The sequence below is a fragment of the Aethalodelphis obliquidens genome, unplaced genomic scaffold, assembly GCF_003676395.1.
Source record: "Aethalodelphis obliquidens isolate GAN/ISIS:26980383/991018 unplaced genomic scaffold, ASM367639v1 scaffold34, whole genome shotgun sequence".
In the NCBI taxonomy this organism is placed as follows: Eukaryota; Metazoa; Chordata; class Mammalia; order Artiodactyla; family Delphinidae; genus Aethalodelphis; species Aethalodelphis obliquidens.
Window position 1 is genome coordinate 7,800,181 of NW_020837978.1, and position 23,167 is coordinate 7,823,347.

At 41.0% G+C, this 23,167-nt stretch overlaps 2 protein-coding genes across 12 annotated transcripts in view; one reads left to right on the forward strand and one right to left on the reverse strand.

Annotated features, from left to right (window-relative positions):
* Positions 1-23,167, forward strand: part of GCNT2 (glucosaminyl (N-acetyl) transferase 2 (I blood group)) — a 147,580-nt gene that overhangs the window by 121,468 nt on the left and 2,945 nt on the right. For 6 of the 11 annotated variants that reach the window (XM_027128344.1, XM_027128349.1, XM_027128345.1 and 3 more), the window contains one exon: positions 1,946-4,264. In XM_027128344.1, coding sequence (XP_026984145.1) covers positions 1,946-2,136 — 191 coding nt within the window. In that variant the 3' untranslated portion in view covers positions 2,137-4,264. Of the gene's footprint in view, positions 1-1,945; positions 4,265-5,607; positions 6,116-20,172; positions 20,243-23,167 lie in introns of those variants that run through there. The other 5 variants (XM_027128347.1, XM_027128339.1, XM_027128352.1 and 2 more) reach the window with 5 other exon arrangements.
* CUNH6orf52 (chromosome unknown C6orf52 homolog) lies at positions 15,874-19,620 on the reverse strand. Its single transcript, XM_027128198.1, is given in 4 exon segments — positions 15,874-16,052; positions 16,666-16,711; positions 19,154-19,334; positions 19,550-19,620. Coding segments are annotated over 4 exon segments (477 nt in total).

The window sequence follows — 23,167 nt, forward strand, 5'->3', positions numbered from 1 at the left end:
AGAACCCGTGCTCCACAAGAGAAGCCACCGCAATGAGAAGCCCGCGCACCACAATGAAGAGTAGCCCCTGCTCGCCACAACTAGAGAAAGCCCGTGTGCAGCAATGAAGGCCCAACGCAGCCAAAAATAAATTAAAAAAAAACACAACTTCTCCAGCCCTTTCATAAGAAAGGGATAAAAAGGCCCAACCCCTTTATGGGATAAAAGAGGCCCAACTTTCATCTATTTTAAGTCAGTCAACCATAATAGTTCTACCATATGCAAAGAAATGCTGGAAAGAGTACCAACTTCCTTGTTTTTAACCTGTTCCCCAACAAACTCTATTCTAGCAGAAAATTCTCATCTCTACATTTTCCAGAGGCATTTTCCCACCTGATGCTTTCCCATCCATCCGCCTGATGCTTCCCAATTCTACCCACCTGTGAACTCTCCACTCATCCTTCTCTATCCTTTTATTCAACAACTATTCATTTAACACCTAATATTTACCAGGCACTGTTCCATATGCTGGAGACACAGAAGTGAACACAATGGTCTCAAATTCTAGCTCTTCAGGAGCTTATATTCTAGTCTGGGGAGAAGGACAATAAACAAACACACACGTTTGGTAATAAGTGTCAAAAGGAAAATGAATCAGGAAAGAAGGGAAGGAGGTCAGAGACAGCCTCATATGAGAAGATGACCTTGACCTTGAAGCCGAGCCCTGGCTGGCGCCAGAGGGAGCCTTGAGGCTGTCTGGTAGCAGGACGTGGTACAGGGGAGAAAGCGCAAACACGGATGGATGCCCGGGGTGCTTGGGACCAGCAAGGGGGCCAGTGTGGCTGATGTGAATGTGGAAGGGTTTTTGTGTTTTTTTTTTAAACATCTTTATTGGAGTATAATTGCTTTACAATGGTGTGTTAGTTTCTGCTGTATAACAAAGTGAATCAGTTATACATATACATAGGTTCCCATATCTCTTCCCTCTTGCATCTCCCTCCCTCCCACCCTCCCTATCCCACCCCTCTGGGTGGTCACAAAGCACAGAGCTGGGAAGGGTTATTAAAGGTTATAACTGAATGAGTAAGTGGTGGGAGGTGAGTCCAGGAGAGTCTGAGGAGTCTTGAATGCCATTGGTAGGAATTTGGCTTTTACTGCAAGTGAGATGAAAAGCCATTAGAGGGTTTTGAGCAGCAGAGACATCTTCTGCTTACATTTAAAACAATCACTCTGGCTGTTGTGCTGGGAATGTACTAACAGGCAAAAATGGAGGCGCTGGAAACCAGTTATTGTAACAATTCAGACAGGAAGTTGGAGGCAGCTTGGACTAGGATGCAGGTAGTGGAGGTGGTGAAAAATAGTCAAATTCTATTGGTATTTTGAAGGTTGAGCTGACAGGATTGCTACCAGATTGGATGTGGGGTGTGAAAAAAAGGGGGAGAAGTGCCCAGGGCACTGAAGAATAGACTTGCTGTGGATTGTGATGGGGAAGACTTGGAGAGGATTAAGGACTTGAGACCTGACCTACGGGTGAGGTTTATTACTCACCTAAGAGGAGAGATAAAGCAGGCACTTGGCTAGACCAGGCTGGAGCTCAGAGAAGAGACCTGACCAATACAGCCCATCAAGACTTCTCCCATCTCTACACTTCTAGAGCTTCTCATCCATGAAATCCAAAGTTCATGATACGGTCCACGAACGGCCTTGTGATGCCTGGTGTGTTCCTTCTTCGTATTATTTAACTCTCATTTTCTTCAAATGCATGTTTGTACCTCTTTCTCCCCGTAGAAAGTTTAACGTCCTCGTGGGCTGGGCCAGCACAACGCTGTTTCATCACAATCCTGTAGCCCTTGACACAGTGCTAGCCACGCAGCAGTTAGGCAGTAACCCTACCATTTTGCAAGCTCACTACCCCTGACTCAAAAACAAGCCTGTTTTCACTGTTTCTTGTTCCCTTCCTTTACAGGCCACTACGTCCATGGCATTTGTATCTATGGAAACGGAGACTTAAAGTGGTTGATTAATTCGTCAAGCCTCTTTGCTAACAAGTTTGAGCTCACTACGTACCCCCTTACTGTGGAATGCCTAGAGCTGAGGCTTAGAGAAAGAACCCTAAATCAGAGTGAAATTGCAATACAGCCCAGCTGGTATTTTTGATCTACTGCCACTCACGACTGAAGGAAAATCGCAGCTGGAAAGGAGAGCTTTTCTTTGTGAGAAAAACTTAGCCTGGGTTACATGAACAGTCTCAGGGCCAAGGTTATGGCTTCAGGACCTGACTACATTATTACATGTTAAAATATTCTCTGGACACCGTGAAATATGCTGTCAGGGTGGTTGTGCAGAGTGATGCTGGCGCTTTGGCCACTCTGCCAGTTTCTTGAGGCTCGTCTCTGCATCAGGCTAATGTTCTGATCAGTGATAAATAACTGTCCTCAGATTTGCATCTGATCTTCATCGTATATAAATGTTCTAATGAAAAGGAGAATTGTGGATAATACTATTTAGGAGAAAAAGAACTGGGTTTCTCTGAAGAAGGAATCTTTTATGACAGATCTCTAGCCACACATTGATGGATCTCCCCTGCTCTTTGCTTACCTGCACGTAGGCATAGAAATCGCTTTTTGGGTAACTGACCAACCTCCTTTACAACTTGAGCTCCTAGAACTGAGAACTAGATCTTGTTCCTGAGTTTCAACAGTAGCATTTTCAAGTTTCCTGTGTCTAAAGTTCTGGATAGAATTTAAAGCCATTCACAGGAGACAGAATTGGAGACAGCAGTCGCTGCCTGCCTCTTCAGTAAAAGGCCCCCGGCGGGAATCCGTTTCTTGAATATTTGTCGGAATGTGCTCTGATCCCTCTTTCTTGTTTTCCATTGAGAACATGGAAAAGTTCTTGAAGCATGAAGAATTTCTAGAAGAGAGGTGCTATTGCATGGGTTTAGCCTCAAGCCTTGAATATCTCAGAGTAAATCACTTTCCTTTATTGCCACTACTCTCCACCCCGACCAAAGTGATCTTATCTGCAAAGTGGAGACCAAATTCTGTCCCGTGAGCCTTTAAGGAGTCCATAGTGTGCTCTGGGTAGCTTTGCAATGCCTGGGGGTCATAGGAGTGCCTGGATTTTTAAAAGCTTTCAAATGTGTGTGAGCCTTTTGGTCACTTCGGTCCCATTCATGTATCCAATTCATTCATTCAGCATCTGGTCAATAAGTATTTCTTGAGTGTTTATTATACACCAGACACGTGCAGAGACAAGGAGGAGAAGTAAGTCAGAAGCTTTTTCACTCTAAAAGTCCTGGCAATAACGTCCACATTGGAAAGGCTGCTCTAGAGAATCTCACAGGGTGGTTGTATTTTAACACCTTCATGTGCGGGGTTGTAGACTGTGATACGAGGCCCAGGATATCAGAAATTACAAAGTGAGGTCTAAATCAGAGATTATTCCCAAGACAGAAGGGAAGGAGGAGACGGAAGCCACAGCCGATTGTGTTCTGTAGGTGTTCTGCTTGCTCCTTTATGTCTCATGGCCTTCAAATCTCACAACGCTCTCGGGAAGCTCTCATGATCTGTCTGAGAATCGGGATTCTCTTATTGGTCTCCTCTGTTCATTTCCTGAGGTGGAACATTTAGAGAAGGTGAAGTAAAGCCATATTTAGCATCCCAGAATGGTCTCAGTGTTAATATTGAGAAAACGTCCTGTCACGTCAGAAAAATGTGAAGTCTACTCTTATATTCAATCCAGTTCCTTGATATTTATTTATTCTAATGAACAACAGTAACTACAATTAATGATACATTTAATCCACGCAACGTTATTTTTTTCTGTAAGTGTGCCTGTTGAATGTTAATCACATTTAATGACTTTGAATTTAATGACTTCTAGTGACTTTGAAGTAAAGCCTTCTTTTTTCCTGCTACCGAAAAAAAAAAAAGATGGAACTGTATTGGTTGATGAAGAGTCCAGGGGTAGGGAACACACCCAGAGCTAAAGGCAGAATCTGAAGATACCTTTTTTTTCAACTAATTTACATGACACCACTTGAGAAGAAGGGTTGCTTTACACTGGATCTTTCTCTTGTAGAACAAGAAATCTTTTGGAATAGAAGATGTTTACATGTCCGTTGTTGGTCATTTCTTCTATGTCTAAAGTACTTTAATATTGGAAGAGTGTAGTGTTTGGACTAGTGGATTTCTGCTAGCCCTTGCAGGTGCCCTGAAAACTTTGTTTTCGATGATGTTCCGTGTTGTTTTCTTGGAAATAAATTAATATATTGTTTTCCACCTTTGGGGCTATTGTGCATTTTTATTTGATTGGCATTTGAAGATAATTCTCCTAACATTTTCTAAAAAATACAAATAAATACATTCATACATACGCACATACTTGTCTAAAAATGCCCATCCACTGAAAAATAATTAAGCTTTTCCTCTGTGGAGTGTTGGGGAAAATAATTGGGAATGATAGAGAAGAGAATATAATGGAAGATCAGTTTCATTTAAATTGAGTACAACCATTTTAAAATCTGAGGAAGGAAGAAGTTAGCCTTCTACTCTTGCCTCCTTTATTTACTTTTTAAAAATCAAGGTACAATTTAGGAAAAAGACGTTAATATTATCATAATTATTCGATTGTCAAATGCCAACGTTTTTGAGCAGCCTTGCAGTGCTAAATTTGGCTAAACAAATTTTGCCTCTAACAGACACATGGAAAATGACAGAAATACTGAGGAAAATAACTCATTTAAACAACATCTGATGCACCATTTTTTTAATGCAAAATGTTTAAAAACTGAAGCGAAAAACATTTCAAACTACAAAAACAATAAAAATATATGTTCATAAGAATAGAAAGAATACATAAATCCAACTATGCTTCAATAAAAAAATTTTAAAATATGATAAAATCAAGTTCATAGGTTAAAAAAGTAGAAAGAATACAGAAGAATATAGAATAAAAAGTGAATTCCTTTCTCCAGGAGTAATCACTTGATTGGTGTATATTCTGAAGTGTCTTTTCAGTGCGGTGATATCCTGTGGCAGTGCTGTCCAAAAGAATTTCTGCAATGATGAAAATGTTCTGTATCTACACCGTCCAAGATAGTAACCACTCAATTTAGCCACTGGGCACTTGAAATGTGGCCAGTGTGACTGAGGAAATGTTACTTATTTTTAGCCACATGTGACTAGTGGTTATTGGACTACACAGTTCTATAGTTCTACATCGGTTATATACACGTGCTTGTGTATACGATGGAAATATACACAAAGACACATGTACTGGCTTTTTTTAAATGAGTTGATTATAGAGATGTATAATAGAAATTATATCTTTTTGCAACTTGCTTTTGTGGGCCCTTCAAAAATAAACTTTTACTTTTAGAATAGTCTTAATTTTACAGAAAAATTACAGATAATACCGAGTCCCCATATAACATAATCAATATATAACATTAGTATAATACATTTGTCACAATTAATGAGCCAATATTGATACATTATCACTATTACCTAATATTCATACTTTACGTAGATTTCCTTAACTTTTACCTAATATCCTTTTGTTCATAATATTCATACTTTATGTAGATTTCCTTAACTTTTACCTAATATCCTTTTTTCGTTCCAGGATCTTATCCAAGTGCCACATTGGGTTTAGGTATGTTTCTCCAGTCTCCTCTGGGCTGTGACTGTTTCTCAGGCTTTTCTTGTTTTGATGACCTTGACAATCTTGAAGGGTGCTGGTTGGAGGTTTTGCAAAATGCCCCCCACCCATTGGTTTTGGCTGGTGTTTTTCTCATGGTTAGATTGAATTTGGGGGTTTGGAGGAGGAAGACCACAGAGGTAAAGTACCACTTTCATCACATGATATGAAGGGTACACACTATCGACTTAGCTTATCACAGCTGATGCTGGCCTTGGTCACCCGGCTTAAGTAGTGTTTGTCAGGATTCTCCACCGTAAAGTGAGGTTTTTCCCTTTTTCCATACAACACTCTTTGGAGGAAGTCGTTCTTCCGAGCCCATACATAAAGAATGGGGAGTTGGGCTTCCCTGGTGGCGCAGTGGTTGAGAGTCCTCCTGCCGATGCAGGGGACACAGGTTTGTGCCCCGGTCCGGGAGGATCCCACGTGCCGCGGAGCGGCTGGGCCCGTGAACCATGGCCGCTGAGCCTGCGCGTCCGGAGCCTGTGCTCCGCAACGGGAGAGGCCACAACAGTGAGAGGCCCGCGACTGTAAAAAAAAAAAAAAAAAAAATCTAAAAATAGGGACTTCCCTGGTGGCGCAGTGGTTAAGAATCCTCCTGCCAATGCAGGGGACACGGGTTCGGCCCTGGTCCGGGAAGATCCCACATGCCGTGGAGCAATGAAGCCCGTACATCACAGCTACTGAGCCTGTGCTCTACAGCCCGCGAGCCACAACTACTGAAGCCTGTGAGCCACAACTACTGAGCCCGCGTGCTACAACTACTGAAGCCTCTGTGCCTAGAGCCTGTGCTCTGTAACAAGAGAAGCCACTGCAATGAGAAGCCTGCGCACCGCAACGAAGAGCAGCTCCCACTCGCTGCAACTAGAGAAAGCCTGCACACAGCAACGAAGACCCAACGCAGCCAATAAATAAATAAATAAATAAAATTTTAAAATAAATAAATAAAATAAAAATAGAATTACCATATGATCCAGCAACCCCACTCCTGGGCATATATCCAGAAAAGATGAAAACTCTAATTTGAAAAGATACATGCACCCCAATGTTCATAGTAGCACTATTTACAATAACCAAGACATGGAAGCAACCTAAATGCCCATCAACAGATGAAAGAATAAAAAAGATGTGGTATATGTATACGATGGAATATTACTCAACAATAAAAAAAGAACAAAATACTCCCATTTGCAGCAACATGAATGAATCTTGAGATTATCATACTAAGTCCAACAGAGAAAGACAAATATGATATCACTTATCTGTGGAATCTAAAAATTAATACAACTGAGTTTATTTACAAAACAGAAACAGACTCACAGACATAGAAAACAAATTTATGGTTACCAGAGGGGAAAGAGGGGGAGAGGGATAAATTAGGAGGGATTAACAAATACATAACAATATATATAAAATAGATAAACAACGAGATTTTCTGTATAGCACAGGGAACTATATCCAATACCTTGTAATAAACAATAAAGGAAAAGAATCTGAAAAAATAAAAAATTCCTTAAAATAAATAACAGTTTTACCTTTTCCTTCTTTTTCTTGTCTTCTGACACGCAGAAATTTGCAATACAATTTTAAATGGTAGCAGTGATAGCAGCTGTCCTTGAGTTGTTCCCAACATTAAAGGGCATGTTTAACTCTGGTACATGATGTTGGAGGTTTGAAGTAGATTTCTGGTAGATATCCTTTATTGAGTTAAGAATCAGAATACCAGAAAATAAGTATAAATAAAAATATATTATGATTCTAATGTTTTTTAAAACCCCAGTTGCTATCTCTTTTTTGTTGCTTAATGGAATTATGAGTGACTTTGGTTTAAAATTTTTTTTTCTTTGCACATATTACTTCAAAAGGTAAGAGGGAAAGGTCACCACTGTTAATCTTTTTACACAGTAAGAATTTAGGAGAGCAGGAACTTCCCTGGTGGCCCAGTGGTTAAAACTCCGTGCTCTCAATGCAGGGGGCCTGGGTTTGATCCCTGGTCAGGGAACTAGATCCCACATGCCGCAACTAAATATCCCACATGCAGTAACAAAGGTCCCTCGTGCCACAACTAAGACCCGGCGCAGCCAAATAAATAATAATTTAAAAAAATTTAGGATCGCAGTCTGCATAGCAGTCTATGCCAAGTGGGAAACGGGAGCAGAGATTCCCTTGAACAGACTAAGCAAATAACTGGGGTTTGGAAAGACTAATGCCAGAACTAGAAGTTTCCTGTTGTGACTACTCCCTCTTCTGGTCAGGATGGCTAAGGGCTTAAGAGATCAAGCCAATGGAAAGACACTGGAGGTCAACCTCCCAGGGCCAAGTTCTGACCTTGGAAAGAAGACTAACAGTGATATCTCTGAAAGGAGGTGGGTAAGAGGTGACTCTGACCATGCCCACTTTTCCACGAGGAACGCCTACAAGCTCTGAAAGTGGTGAGCTTCCGGGGTGGCTGTCGGGAAGATTAATTTGGGTGAGTCCTTGGGAGCCAGCCCAGGAAGGCTGACCTCCCTCTTGGGAAGGATACTGGGGGCTGAATGGTCCCAAACAAAAGGGTTCTTATGAAAAGAAGGCAAAATTCAGAAACCATTGGCCAGCATCATGTGTCAAACTGTAAAAGTGAATCTCAGGCGTGTGATCAAGAGCTGAGGCTGTTAGGAGAAATGGTTGAAAAAGTTAGTGCAAGGTGAAAGTGAATTATTTATGAACTTAAAGCCATTTATTTCTATTAAAGTGAATTAATTATTAGTGAGCTTCAGGGCATCAGCTGTACACAAGGCAACAATGGAAGGTTTTCGATGGCTTTCTAAAAGGTTTTATTTAAAAATAACTTTAGACTGCAGAGAAAAGTTACAAAAATGGTACAGAGAATTCTCGTAGACCTTTCCCCCAACTTCTAATGTTAACATCTTACAAAACCAAAGTTCAATGATCAAAACCAGTTTGGTTTGGTTTTTAATTCTATGCTGGCTGTGTGTTGAGAGTCAGAGCCAGGTGACTTTCACCTTTGCACAGGACAGACCAGATGGGTAAGGTGAGTCCCAGTAACGTGTAGTGCCATCACATTAAACCAAATGACCGCAAGGGACTGGTCTCAAATGATATTTACAGATGAAAATTGCACTATGAAAAGGAAAATTCTGTACATTCTCTATTCTAGACTATGGAAATGAGATAAAAGAAAAGGATGGGGGAGGAGAGAAAACCCATAGTCACATCACTAAGAAAACGGTGGGGAAGGAAGCAGGGGTAGGGCAGTTAAAACGTGTCCTGCGTCTTACAGATCACTGGTTGGGAAACTCTAGATTCATTTTCTTAGGATTTTACTAAATAGGTGTAATGGGTCGTGAAGAGCAAGGAGGAAAGGCACTGATTACTGCCAGGTCCGCACATTGAAACTCTGGTGCTTAACACCTTTTGTGATCCCCTGCCACATACCTGTGAGCAGGTGAGGCATGATAACTCCATGATTAGCATTCCATGGTGGCTTTCACAGAGGACTCAGCAGGAAGTACCCGAATTAGACTTTCCAGTTGCATGGCTGTGTATCAGAGATGACCCAGTGGAAGAATGATGGTTTAAAAAATAACCACGGTAATAACATGAGATTCTTTGGGGATAACAACTACAAAAAACAACAGAGTGACTTAAATACATGACAGGCTGGTAGAGAAATATTTGAAAATCTAGGAAATTTACTAAAACACTGATGTTGTAGTCATTACCATACATGGAAATTTTCCTACCTGGATATGTGATCAAGAAAGTTTTCTAAGGGATGGTGGGAATCTGGGCAAATGCCATTTAAAAAACTTCCACAGTATAAAATGGGGGTAAAGAAATATTGTTGTGTTTTCATAGGATTTTTTTGAGCAGGAAGCTTCCACTCATTCCTCTCTGTATTTAACAAATGCACTGTGCCAGTTTCAGGTTCTGGGTATACAGCCGTGGATTAAGACTGACAGATCCTTTATATCGTAGTTGAAGGGATAGAAAAATGACAAAAATATATCAACAAACAAGATAATTTTAGGTAGTGATTAAGTGTCACTGTGAAGAAAATAAAACAGGGTGAAGTGACAGAGGTCAACAGATGTGGAGAGAGTGGGTTTCTCCTAGATTAGGCTGTTAGGCAAGACCTTGCCATAGAGGGAAGATTTTGAGACTACAGTTTTGCTCTTTGCAATTGATCACAAAGACTGTAGTTGGACGTTGAGACTTGCCTTTACCGATGTATTTCTTGGCTTTGTTGAAAATCCAGCGAGTCAAGAGATCCTTGAAGAAAAAGTTGGTTCCCGTGCTTGGGCAGGGAAAGTATAAGTCTGCAACATAGTGTAGCACCAGAAATTAGGGTAGTACTCAGAGAATAATGAGAACATATCAAAAGGCACAGAAGTCACCTTGAAGAGGCTCCTGCTGGCTAATCTGGGACACTTTGAGCATCCAAATAAATATGATAGTAATAGGTTGTAATTCAATAACTGAGTCCATAAATCCATACACGCATATATACATACATATGTACACACCTAAATGGAGGAGAAGGGAAAGCTCTTACAGTAAAAGACCAACTAATAAATACAGAAGGAATAATGGAGTTAGGAAATCATGAATGGTTGCTGTAACTAATGGATGAAAGTTTGACAAGGAACAGAATACTTACATAGTTGCAAAATATCTCCCCATAGATTACTTATTAATTTTAAGCATTCAATTGTAACTTTACAGTGAAAAAAAAAAAGCCTAAACACATCATCTAATCAAGTGATCAAAGTTATATCACTGGGAATTCCCTGGTGGTCCAGTGGTTAGGACTCTGCCCTTCCATTTCAGGGGACACGGGTTTGATCCCTGGTCAGGGAACTAAGATCCTGCAAGTGGTGCTGCACAGCCGGGGTGAGGGGGGAAAGTTACATTGGGATATAAGTTACATAAAAAATTACATAACACTGGGACAGATTGACTCACAGTCAATCTGATAGAAAGCGCTGAGGACATAACATCACTTTAGTGGTGTCCCTAAACTGAATAAACTGAATTTGTAGTCATGAGAAAACATCAAACAAACCCAAATTGATCAACATTGTAGAAAATAACTAGCATGGTCCTAGATTAAAGGAGATTACTGAGAAATGAAAATCAATGCAACACATGATCCTGGATTAGATCCTAAACTGGAGGTATAAAGGAAAGCTATAAAGGACATTACTGGGAAAATAGAAAAAAAATAGTGTACAGATTATGGATTAGATAATACTATTGTGTCAATTTTAAATTTCCTGATTCTACAAAAAAATTCTTTTTACTTAGGAAGTACCAAGGTGTTTAGAGTGTGAGGTAGCATGACGTCTCCAACATGCTCTCAAATGATTCAAAATATGTACACGACACGTACACACAGACTAGGAAAGCAAATGGAACATATACAATTAGTGGATCTTGTACTATTACTTCAGCTTTTCTGTAAGTATGAAAATATATTAACATGAAGAGTTACCAAAAAGCCAACCAACTAGCAAAACAAAAACACCCAAAACCTCATTTGCTTAAGCTTCATCTTGGTGATATGACTGAAGTCATCATTTCTGAAGGAACTCTGACCTTCATGGCACAGCTGTGTATAAGGTGGAACTGAGCTCCTATTAACTTGTACCCCTGGACATGGTGGTACCACAAGCCAAGTTCCAAGCATAATCCTCTCTGCCCTTTGAGTACAGCAGAAACCTTATTTATCCTTCATAATCAACACTTATCAATCTAGTCAAAACCATGATCTTTCTAGGATCAGCTTGTAAATTTCTTTTTTTTAATATATGCCTCTTTTTTTTAATAAAGTCTTAATCATTGGTAACTTTATTTTTAATTAATTAATTAATTAATTGTTTTTGGCTGCATTGGGTCTTCATTGCTGTGCGCGGGCTTTCTCTAGTTACAGTGAGCGGGGGCTACTCTTCGTTGCGGTGCGTGGGCTTCTCATTGCAGTGGCTTCTCTTGTTGCGGAGCATGGGCTCTAGGCACATGGGCTTCAGTAGTTGTGGCACGCAGGCTCAGTAGTTGTGGCGCACGGGCTTAGTTGCTCTGTGGCACGTGGGATCTTCCCAGACCAGGGCTCAAACTCATGTCCCCTGCATTGGCAGGCAGATTCTTAACCACTGAGCTATCGGGGAAGTCCCTCAGCTTGTAAATTTCTGATAAGAATCCGCTGTGATTCTTTGGAAGACATCAGTAAAGTGCTTAGTAATCTCCTTTCATGGAAAATATGCAAAAGCCACAAGGAGAATGAGAACTAGAAACTCTAACTTGATGAAACTAGAAGAAATTGAAACTCTAAACCACAAAGTATGCAGAAGGGTTTCCAAAGCAGCAAAGATGGAATACTGTTGCATGTGAGAGGAAGCAGACAGGAGATGTGTATTTCTACAAATCTCCAAAAAAACCAGCAAAGAAGATTTCTCCAAGGTGAGGGGACATTCTCAGAGGTATAAACCCAAAAAGCCTTCTCTTTTTTACACTAATGAATCCAAGGTGCCTAGACAGGCAATAAGAATGTCTATGAACCTGGTTTGGTTCCAAAGAGACAAAGGAGATGAGGCTAAATGAGAAAACTCACAGATAAGCTGAAATTATAACTACGTACCAAAAAACCTACTGCAAACACATTATTCTTTTTTTTTAATCTTTATTGGAGTATAATTGCGTTACAATGTTGTGTTAGTTTCTACTGTACAACAAAGTGAATCAGCTATAAGTGTACATATATCCCCATATCCTCTCCCTCTTGAGCCTCCCTCCCACCCTCCCTATCCCACCCCTCTAGATTGTCACAAAGCATCAGCTGATCTCCCTGAGTTATGCGGCTGCTTCCCACTAGGCATCCATTTTACATTTGGTAGTGTATATATGTCCATATATACACTATATATATGTATATATATATACACATATATATATATGTGTATATATATATATATATATATATATACTTTGTCCCAGCTTCCCCTTCCCCCACTGAGTCCTCAAGTCTGTTTTCTATCTCTGCATCTTTATTCCTGCCCTGCCACTAGGTTCATCAGTACCGGGTTTTTTTAGATTCCATATGTGTGCATTAGCATATGGTATTTTTCTCTCTCTGACTTATTTCACTCGGTATGACAGACTCCAGGTCCATCCACCTCATTACAAATAACTCAGTTTCGTTCCTTTTTATGGCTGAGTAATATTCCATTGTATATATGTGCTACATCTTCTTTATCCATTCATCTGTCAATGAACACTTAGGTTGCTTCCATGTCCTGGCTATTGTAAATAGTGCTACAGTGAACATTGTGGTACATGTACCTTTGTGAATTATGGTTTTCTCAGGGTATATGCCCAGTAGTGGGATTGCTGGGTCATGTGGTAGTTCCATTTTTAGTCACATTATTCTTTTTATTTTTAAATTTTTCTGCAAACACATTATTCTTAATGGTGGAATCTCAGAAGGATTTCCTTTAAAGTCTGTAATACGGATGTCCACTACCAATCCTATATTCAACATTTTCAGTGAAATTGTAGTTACCTGAATGAGGTAAGAAAAAGAAAAAACTTGTGTAAGAATTGGAAAAGAAATTAATTTGCCATTATTTTCAGACAGTGTGATTGTCTAGAAGGTAGATAAGCTAAGAGCCTATAGGAAAGCTACTAGAATTAGTAAATAAAATCAGCTGGTTGCTGAATATAAGATCATTATATATAAGTGAACGGTGTTTATATATACCAGCAAAGAATATTTCAAGCAATAATAAAAACCCATAAATTACTAAGGGTAAATCTAACAAAAGATGTACAGACTTTAACACATAAATTTATAAATTTTATAAAAGACTTAAAAATGGACTGCTATAACAACTGCTGGGCCTGCGTGCCACAACTACTGAAGCCTGCGCGCCTAGAGCCCACGCTCCAAAACGAGAGAAGCCACCACAATGAGAAGCCTGCGCACTGCAACAAAGAGTAGCCCCTGCTTGCTGCAACTAAGAAAGCCCGCATGCAGCAACGAAGACCTAATGCAGCCAAAAATAAATAAATAAATTTATTTTTAAAAAGAAATAATTATTTTTTAAAATGGAGTGCTATACTATTTTCATGGATTGAAAGATTCAATATTTTAATTGAATTAAATAATTATCTCCCAATTAATTTATAAATTTCATGCAGTTCCAATAAAAATCACTGCAGAATTCTTTTTTTTTTGAAATTTCCACATTCATTTTATAATTTATATTTAGTCTTTCAAGTTAGAATGTGCAAAGGTTACATAATAAGAGAAAAAGTTAATATAATTGTATCATTCAAGAAATAAATTTGAAGTAGCCATCTACTACAGAGACCATCTCAGAAACTTACATAGCACTGACAGGTTTACTGTAGTGGCCTTGTTGCTAAACTATGGGTACACATTTGTTAAGGACAAAAAATTCTTAGAGGTGAATAATAGCAAATAGTGATATGGTCATAAACAACTTCAGACAAACTATAGAGGTTTTCACTGCAGAATTCTTAACAGAATTTTACAAGCTGATCCTAGTACTAATTTGCAAGTTTAAGGACCCCAAACTGCATGTCTCTATAGTTTTACTTCAGTTTTCTTTCGTTTATTAACAGTTTTCTTAGGTGGTGGTGCTTCTCTTTATTGAATTGGGGGGTTCTCTTTCATGTTTCAGTTTTCTTCAATCGTTTTTGATATTTATTGGTGTGTCCCAGCCACTTACACCAAGAACCAGCAACCGTTTTCTACGAAAGGCCTGAAAATAAATATTTTAGGCTTTGCCGGCCACATACGGACTCTGCCATATATTCTTTGTTTTTGTGGGGTTTTTTTGTTTTTGTTTTTAACACTTTAAACGTAGAAATGTAAAACCCATAGTCAGCTTGCAGGAAATACAAAGTAGGTCACAGGTTAATTGGCTACCCTTGCTCTGAGTCTACACTCCTTCCTGTTGCTTCATGAAAGTGGAGGATGAGAGATAGGACTGACTTATCAGATTTCTCATGATTCAGTTTTCCAACCACTGTCCAAGGTTGGTCCACGGAGAATGCCACTGTGTGACAAAGTCTCACTGGTGCTTGGCAAAATGAGAAGAAAGGAAGAGCAAGTTTTTCATAAAGCTTGATTTCTAAAATTTAAAGAACCGGTCTTTCTTTTGTTTTTTGTTTTTTTTTGTTTTTTTGCGGTACGCGGGCCTCTTACTGTTGTGGCCTCTCCCGTTACGGAGCACAGGCTCCAGACGGGCAGGCTCAGCGGCCATGGCTCACGGGCCCAGCCGCTCCGCGGCATGTGGGATCTTCCCGGACCGGGGCACGAACCCGCGTCCCCTGCATCGGCAGGCGGACTCTCAACCACTGTGCCACCAGGGAAGCCCAAGAACCCATATTTTATAAGAGACACGGTCAACATATGCATTGAAGTTTCAGAACTGGTGTTTATGGGAGTCCAATTCCTCTTAGAAGGCTGATCATCTGTTTTGATCAAGCACACTTTTTCCATGCTGAGGATTCAGCTGTGACAAGTGAGTTTCCACTGACTTCTGCTGTCTAGTTCTCTCATAAGAGAGCCTGAGGGTCAGGAAAAGGAAATCAAACATCTAGTTCTAATCTACATCTTTCTATACTAGATGCAGGCGAGAAACCTTGTATTGTCTGTGAGCAGAGGAAAGCAGCAAATTATACCAGAGTAGCTAATGCCACCATCAGTTCAGGTTAGGCCCATCTCGTATTAAACCTATTATCTCTCTTTTTAAATTGATTTACAATGTTGTGTTAGGAAACCTATTTTCAAACGTCTTAACAGCGCAGCCTGTTCTACCATGATAGTTCTGCGACCTCCTCTGGCACTTACATAATATAACATACTTGGGGCCTCCCTGGCAGTCCAGTGGTTAAGACTCTGTGCTTCCAATGCAGGGGGCGTGGGTTCGATCCCTGTCTGGGGAACTAAGATCCCACATGCTTCGTGGCACAGCCAAAAAATGGAAAAACAAACAAACAAAACCATAATGTAACCACACTTCTGGAAATGCATGTGCTGGTGAAATTTATTTACATTATGTTCTCTCATCTCAATCACATCGAAGTCTTGGAAATCTGTATTTGCATACAGAATCCAATACATTCCTGGGAGAATTTTTTTTTTAACAAAAACAAAACAAGATACAATCAGTGTGATAGTTGGGTAGCTTAATGAACGTCTTGCTTTTGGGGGGTCTCATCTGGGATTTCAGGGTGAACTGTATCCAGAGGCTGCCAGTGGCAATTCATGAGAGAGTCATAGAGTTCTTCACTTTCCACCATAAATTCTTTGTTTAACTCCTCAATATTCAAATGAAGATTTGGATCTGCAGAAGCCAAGAACACATATGAAAAAAAAAAATACAGTTTTACAGGACACATAGTAGAAATGGCTTAAAATTAGAGCTTTTAAAAACACATTAGCAGGAAATATTGCAGACATTTAATGTTAAATTTTTTTAATTGTGTGTTTACTTTCAATAAGACCTAGAAATTGAAGCTAAAAAAGTAGTGCTACCAGACTCAATGAGCATCTAGATGGTGGAAAAGATGGAGAAAATGGATGGAATTGAGAGATAACGCCCGTGGAGATGAACGGACAGGACTTGGAAATGCGTTAAACTTGGAGCAGAAGAGAAAGGAAGGGTTGAGGATGAGTTTTGAGTTTCTAGCATGAGGACTTGGGCAGATACAATGCCAAAGAGTGAACCAGAACTAAATCCCTACGACAGGGCTTTGAAAAATAATCATGCTGCTTTATCTGTTAACAGATTGTTATAAGTGAATAAATTGTTTCTAGCAACTAATTCAGAAACAGAGGGAGACCTACACTAGAATTCTCCAGTAGGATCTTTCAGTTTCTAGCCAGCTGAGTGAATGAGGAACCTGGAAAAGGGGTTAGTTTTGTTTTCAACGAGGGCAACAGAAGTTTTCTGTTACCTTCTAGTGAATCTTCATCTTGGTTTTCAGCCAGAGGTGTGGTTTCCTACAATGAAAATCAGTATTTTAAGAAAAAACTAATTTTACTTCAAGCGTTACTCACTCTCTTGGAAGAATTTAGCTCTCAAAAATAATATACACTAAATATTAACTTTACTTTGATCAACTTTAAGTAAAAAGTTGATCAACTTTTGATCAACTTTACTTTGAATTTTGATCAACTTTACTTTTGATCAACTTTACTTTGATCAACTTTACTTTGAATTTTGATTAAAAGAATCTTTAAATGATATAAGTGCAATGGGTGAACCGCGTCCATAGAAGAAAGTCACAAAGGCGTAGCATCAGACAAAGGCGTCTGGCTTCTCTGAAGTTTTGGGGAACTAACTGACATCCTGGGGCCTGGGCGAGGAACCAGACAGCAGGGACCCTGGCATCAGACTCCACAGGTACTGTAATAGGTACCCAACTCTCCACCTGGAGCTCTGCCCTTCCTTCCAGGTGACAATCTGCAAAGTCTCCATGAGCACATACCCCTCGTGGCCTTCTAATCACACCCCCCCCCCCCGCACCCCATGTCTCAGCTAAGGACCAGGACAGTAGATGCTTAAGGAAGTGCAGAGGCTACAGAAAAGCAAACCAATCAATTATCTTCTTACAGTAAGGAATGAAGTAAATTCCAGAAGCACTCCCCAAATAAATCTTGGTTAGTTACTCCAGACTCTGTGGGCTCTCCTGGGACAATGCAAGTTTTTACAACTCCTCTCTGCAGGCGCTGGCTGGGAACCTGCCTTTGTCAAGGACACACAGCTGATTCCAGGGTCCCTGCTGTCTAGTTCCTCGCCCAGGCCCCAGGAGGCCAGTTAGTTCCCCGAAACTTCAGAGAAGCCAGACGCCTTTGTCTGATGCTAATCCTTTGTGACTTTTCTTCTATGGACTCAGTTCACCCATTGCATAATTGGTTAATTTCTGAAGTTGATAATATACTCAAACCTATACCTCTCTATTTAAAGATACAAAGTTAACCACAGGAAGTCAGACCATCTCCCAAAAGAGCACAAAAAAAGAGAGAAGTGAAAGAAGAAAAATACGATAAAACCTCAGGTGGGAATTCCCTGGTGGTCTAGTGGCTAGGACTTGGCACCTTCACTGCCGAGGGCCTGGGTTCAATCCTTGGTCCGGGAACTAAGATCCCGCAAGCACCGAGGCACAGCCAGAAAACCCCCCAAAAAAAACAGGCTTGAAAAATTGGAAATGAAAGTCTGGGCAAAAAAATACCAAGCAAACGCACGTTTTAAAAACTGAAGGCTTAGGTGTTAAAGCCAAGGCTATCACACAAAGTGTTACTGTGCACACAAATTGGGGAAAAAATTTTGTAACACTTTGACTGCAAAGCGCTAATTTCCCTATTATGTAAATATCTCACACAGTCAAGAAAAGGGGGGGACACAAGGAAAAAGGTAGACAAAGGACACCAATGAAATCACAGAGCACAGATACCAATAAACACTTGAAAGTTATTTGCCTCCAATGAAAGACAAATGCCTTCCTCACCTGTCAGACTGGCTAATCACACACAGAACCTCATGGAGAAGCAAGTCATACCATCAATGGAAAGTGTAAGCTCAGGCAGGCTCTTTGGAGAGAAGCTTTTGCTGTTTAAGATGTTAAATGTCATATCCTTTAATCGAGAACGTCCCCTTCTAGAATTTTTCCCTTAGCCAAAAAACACTCAAATTCTTGAAAAGAGGTAAAAGGAAGTTTGTTAAAGCACCGAAAACATTTAAAATGTCAGTCGATAAGTGATGAGCTAAAATCACAGCACATCCAAATGGGCAACTTTTAAAGAAAGCTCTGCTCGTGCAACGTAACAGCAACAAGCAAGGAACAAACTACTAAGACTATCCGACACTGTCCATTCTAGCCAAGGCGCCTCGAGCGCCCCAAACAGAAAATAAGCCCATTCACAGTGACTTAGTGAGAGTAGAAGGGAAAATCCAGGGGCCATACATCCGCTTGAACAATGCTTTCTTCTAAGCGGGGACGGAACGGGGAAGAGAGTGGGGTGATGGAGGCTTTCTCTTACTCCAATACCTCTTTTAAAGAAATATGTTACTTTAGTCATCAAAAAATTACAATGTGTTAATGTTTGCTGCTACAGCCAAAAAAAAAAAAAAAAAGTACCTCTTGTCCAATTTTAAGTGTTTAAGGGTAAAATCTATTGAATGATGCTAAGCTACAGTTTAGTAGCAAGAATTCCCGCACAGACTTCACCAACCTATTATTTTTGGAAAACAGTGAGGACTGAAACTGTTTGCAAGTCAAAATGTCTCAGGTCATCAGCTTTTCCTCTCTGGTACTAAATTAGGGAGCAGAAGCCAGGGCTGTGGGAATTTGAATGAGAGGATCTGGAAGCGTGAGGAAAGGAAAAAAGATGTTTCCATACGGGGCACCCAAACCACCCAGTATTAATGCCAGGGAGAGATACCTTGGGTGTAAGCGAAGTTTCAACTGGGTATCCGGAGGTCTCACACACAGAATAAAGGTTGGGTCCATTTCCATCCGTTCCATAGCCACAGCTATAGCCAGAAGGAGGATAATAGCTGTGCTGTTGCTCGTACCAGTTGCCAAAGGGGTAACCCTGGCAGGAATGGAAGTCTGGCTTCACTCTGAGAGCAGAAGGGAAAGGACAGGAATGACATCACCAATCAAGGCAGAATCACTCAGAAACCCAGGACTCCCTTGTCTTTCCCAGACGTTACACGTAAGGATGATTTCCACTTTCATTGTTTTAAGCACACCTATTTTCAAAGCAACAGTTTGTAAACTGCCAAGTCTCGCTACCGGTCTCGCTTTTCGTTCAGAGTAGGAAAAATCAGCTCACCTTTGCCAGTACCAGTAATAATTATTTTGTTGCGCTATGCCGAAGCCTGCAAAACTCTCTTGTTCAGCCATTTATCCAGACCCTTGATAAAACGATGGGAAATCCACACTTTTGACTCCTGCATACACAATTCCAGCTCCTGGTCTAAACCCGCTCAGCCCCACAAATAACTCTTACAGCTGCCTCAGGGATAGGAATTACCTGCGGCCAGGTACTTAATTCCTTGACTTTCATGTGGGTTAAGGAGTGGGTGGGGTTGGGAAGGAGTGTATTGGGGTCACCTGGGGGAACTCCTGCAAACTTCCGCGGGCTTTGGGCTGCCTGCCTGCTCCAGCAAGTGTCAGGCCCGGGAAAGCCAGACAGAAGGGGGAGGCTGGGGGCGGGGAGGGACCAGAGAGAGAGCGTGAGTTGGGCGACTGTGAAGCGCGCAGAAGTCTCCACCCTACCCCCTACGATAATATGTAAGGGAGTCACTTTTAATCACTAAAGCCTTAAGACAAAGACTACAATTCGATGCTTCCCTCCTCAGTTCCATTATCTGCAAAGAATACCTATCAGAACAAGCATCTAATGGACTTTTTTTTTTTTTTTTTGGCTGCGCCCTGCGGCATGTGGTATCTTAGTTCCTCCACCAGGAATTGAACCCATGCCCCCTGCACTGGAAGCATGGAGTCTTAACCGCTGGACCTCCAGGTAAGTCCCTGGACTTTTTTTTTTAAACATCCTCTGCAGGTTGTAATCTTTACCCCAACCAGCTGGTGGGAAGAAGCGGTATATATCACACATCACACACACACACACACACACCCCTACCTTAATGCAAGTGCAGGAAAAAATTTTAAAGAAATATTTCTGTGATGCTGTGTGTTTTGTTTTGTTTTTTTAAAGCATGACAAAGCAGTGCTTCCTAAACTTTAGTCCGGGTTCAAATTACCTGAGCATGTTTAAAATGTGGGTTCGGAGTCCATAGATTTGGAGTGAAGCCTCAGATTCTGCCTTTCCAGCCAGCTCGCAGGCACTTTAAGTAGCAAGGCTACACAAAATGTCAACATGTGAGAAGATAACTTTTGAGTCTAAATAAGGACACAGAGTCTGGCCATTTCCTTGTAGCTTGTTGATTCCACTATTCAAATTCTTAATGTAGTCTATATTTACCTGTAATGTGAAAAATAATCATCATGTTGAATTCAAATCATTCAATCATTCACCCATCATTTACTGAGCTCCTCCTATATACAAGGTGGGTGCCTGGCATACAGTGGAGCTTATACTCTAGTGAATTTCCCCGTGTTCAAGGGAGATGTTATTCATTAGCAGCTGTGCACACATCGCTAGGGGTCACCCAATATCTGGTTTCCTTTTCTTCCTTAATAACAGAACCCTGGGACTTCCCTGGTAGCACAGTGGTTAAGAACCCCCCTGCCAGTGCAGGGGACATGAGTTCGAGTCCTGGTCCGGGAAGATCCCACATGCCATGGAGCAACTAAGGCCGTGCGCCACAACTACTGAGCCTGTGCTCTAGAGCCCGCGAGCCGCAACTACTGAAGCCCACGTGCCGAGAGCCCATGCTCCGCAACAAGAGAAGCCACCGCAATGAGAAGCCCGCGCACTGCAATGAAGAGTAGCCCCCAGCTCGCTGCAACTAGAGAAAGCCCATGCACAGCAACAAAGACCCAATGCGGCCAAAAATAAATAAATAAATTAAAAAAAAATAACAGAACCCTGATTTTATTTGGAGGTAGCAACAGGCCTCGTGTCCAGGTGGCCAAAGTCTGGCTAATAAAATGTAAATCGAACTATCACAAGGGGATTGAGGACAGCGTAGGCAGAGGGAGTTTGCTTAGCTGGAAGGAGGCCTTTCTGTCCTCCACCCTTCCCCCAGGCCTAGTGTTGAGATTACAGATGTGATGGCTGAAGACAAAATAACTGCACCTCTCTTGGCCTATGAGGTGATACGAAGGAAGAAGTCACACAACCAAACACAGGATCTTTTTTTTTTTCAATTGGCTGCACGGCTTTCAGGATCTTAGTTCCCCAGCCTGGGATTGAAACCGGGTGCTTGGCAGTGAAAGCGCTGAGTCCTAACAACTGGACCGCAGGGAATTCCCAAAACACAGGATCTTAAAGAGAGAACAGATCTGGGTCCCTGATGACTGGGGTCCCTGCACCAGCACTAGACCAACCTACCTCCAGATGCCTTTCACTTAAGAAACAAGTATCTTGGGACTTCCCTGGCGGCCCAGTGGTTAAGACTCTGCCGTCCCAATGCAGGGGGCACAGGTTCCATCCCTGGTTACAGGACCTAAGGTCTTGCATGCTGCATGGCGTGGCCAAAAGAATAAATAAATGTCTTGTATAAGCCACTATTGTTGTTAAGTTATATAAGGTTAAAAACAATTCCTTTTTTAAAAAACTATTTTGTTTCTGTTTTCTTTCAAAATTTTTTATACAACTTGTAAAGGTTATTTTCCATTTACAGTTATTACACAATATTGGCTATGTTCCCTGTGTTGTACAATACATTCTTGAGCCTGTCTTACACCCCATAGTTTGTACCCTCCCCCCCCCCAACTAGTAACCACTGGTTTATTCTATCTGTGAGTCTGCTTCTTTTTTTTGTTATATTCATCAGTTTGTTGTATTTTTTAGAAAAAGACAAATTCTTAAATACTGGAGCAGCTTAGAAATCAAATTCAACATATCAGTTAAGATTCTTTCATAAAAACGTGAATATCTTTTTCTGGTCCTCTTATTTTAGGACTGACTTTATTTTTTTTGTAAAGAAAATCGGAATTTTGGCTATGAATGAGTGAGAGGGGTGGGGCTGTAGTTGGAAAGGAATGTGGGAGTTGAACCTTCAGACAAGGTGGTAAGGAGGCTGGGGTTGTAGGGGACGTCAACAGGGCATGTTGAACCCACCCAGGAAGGCGGCAGGAGCCGGGGCACCGAAGGCCATGAGCAAGGCTCCAGAGATGAAGATGGACATGCAGGTGATTTTTAGATGATGGTGACAAGGAAGAGTTCACAAATCTTTCCTTGATCTCAGCCACAAGTGCAAACCTCTCAAAGCTCACCGGGATTATTCCCATGAAGCAGGTGAAGCAAATTTCTATCAGGCTGGTGTCCAGGGGAAGCAGCCCACTCTGCTCCACGCGCAGAGGAGACCAAAATCTTCTGAGAATACAAGCACAGGCAAGCTCGGTAGAGTCCCCAAATTTAACAGACTTGCTACCTGTCACACTGTGAAGAGAAGGTAACTAAGAGGGAATGTTAGACACACATGATATTTCTAACAGGGCCGAGTTCTCTCCACTGTATCTTGCTTTTAGCTCAGTATATCCACCTTATCACCACCCTCACCCCCTCACCCCCAAAGGAAAACTGGCTCTTTTTTCTTTAGCGAACCAAAGCCAGGTACTCAATAAATATTTCTTGAGTGAATGAATAAATCAATGCATGGCTCAAGTGTAAGAAGCTTTTCTATCAATAATTTAAATGCAAAACTAGAAATCCTGTTGCGCTTTAGAGTTAATGATCCCTGGAGTGTTGGGTGTTTCTTGGCAACGGCTGTTTTCACAAGAATGAGATTGAATGGCTTTTTACGTCCTGAGTTTGGAA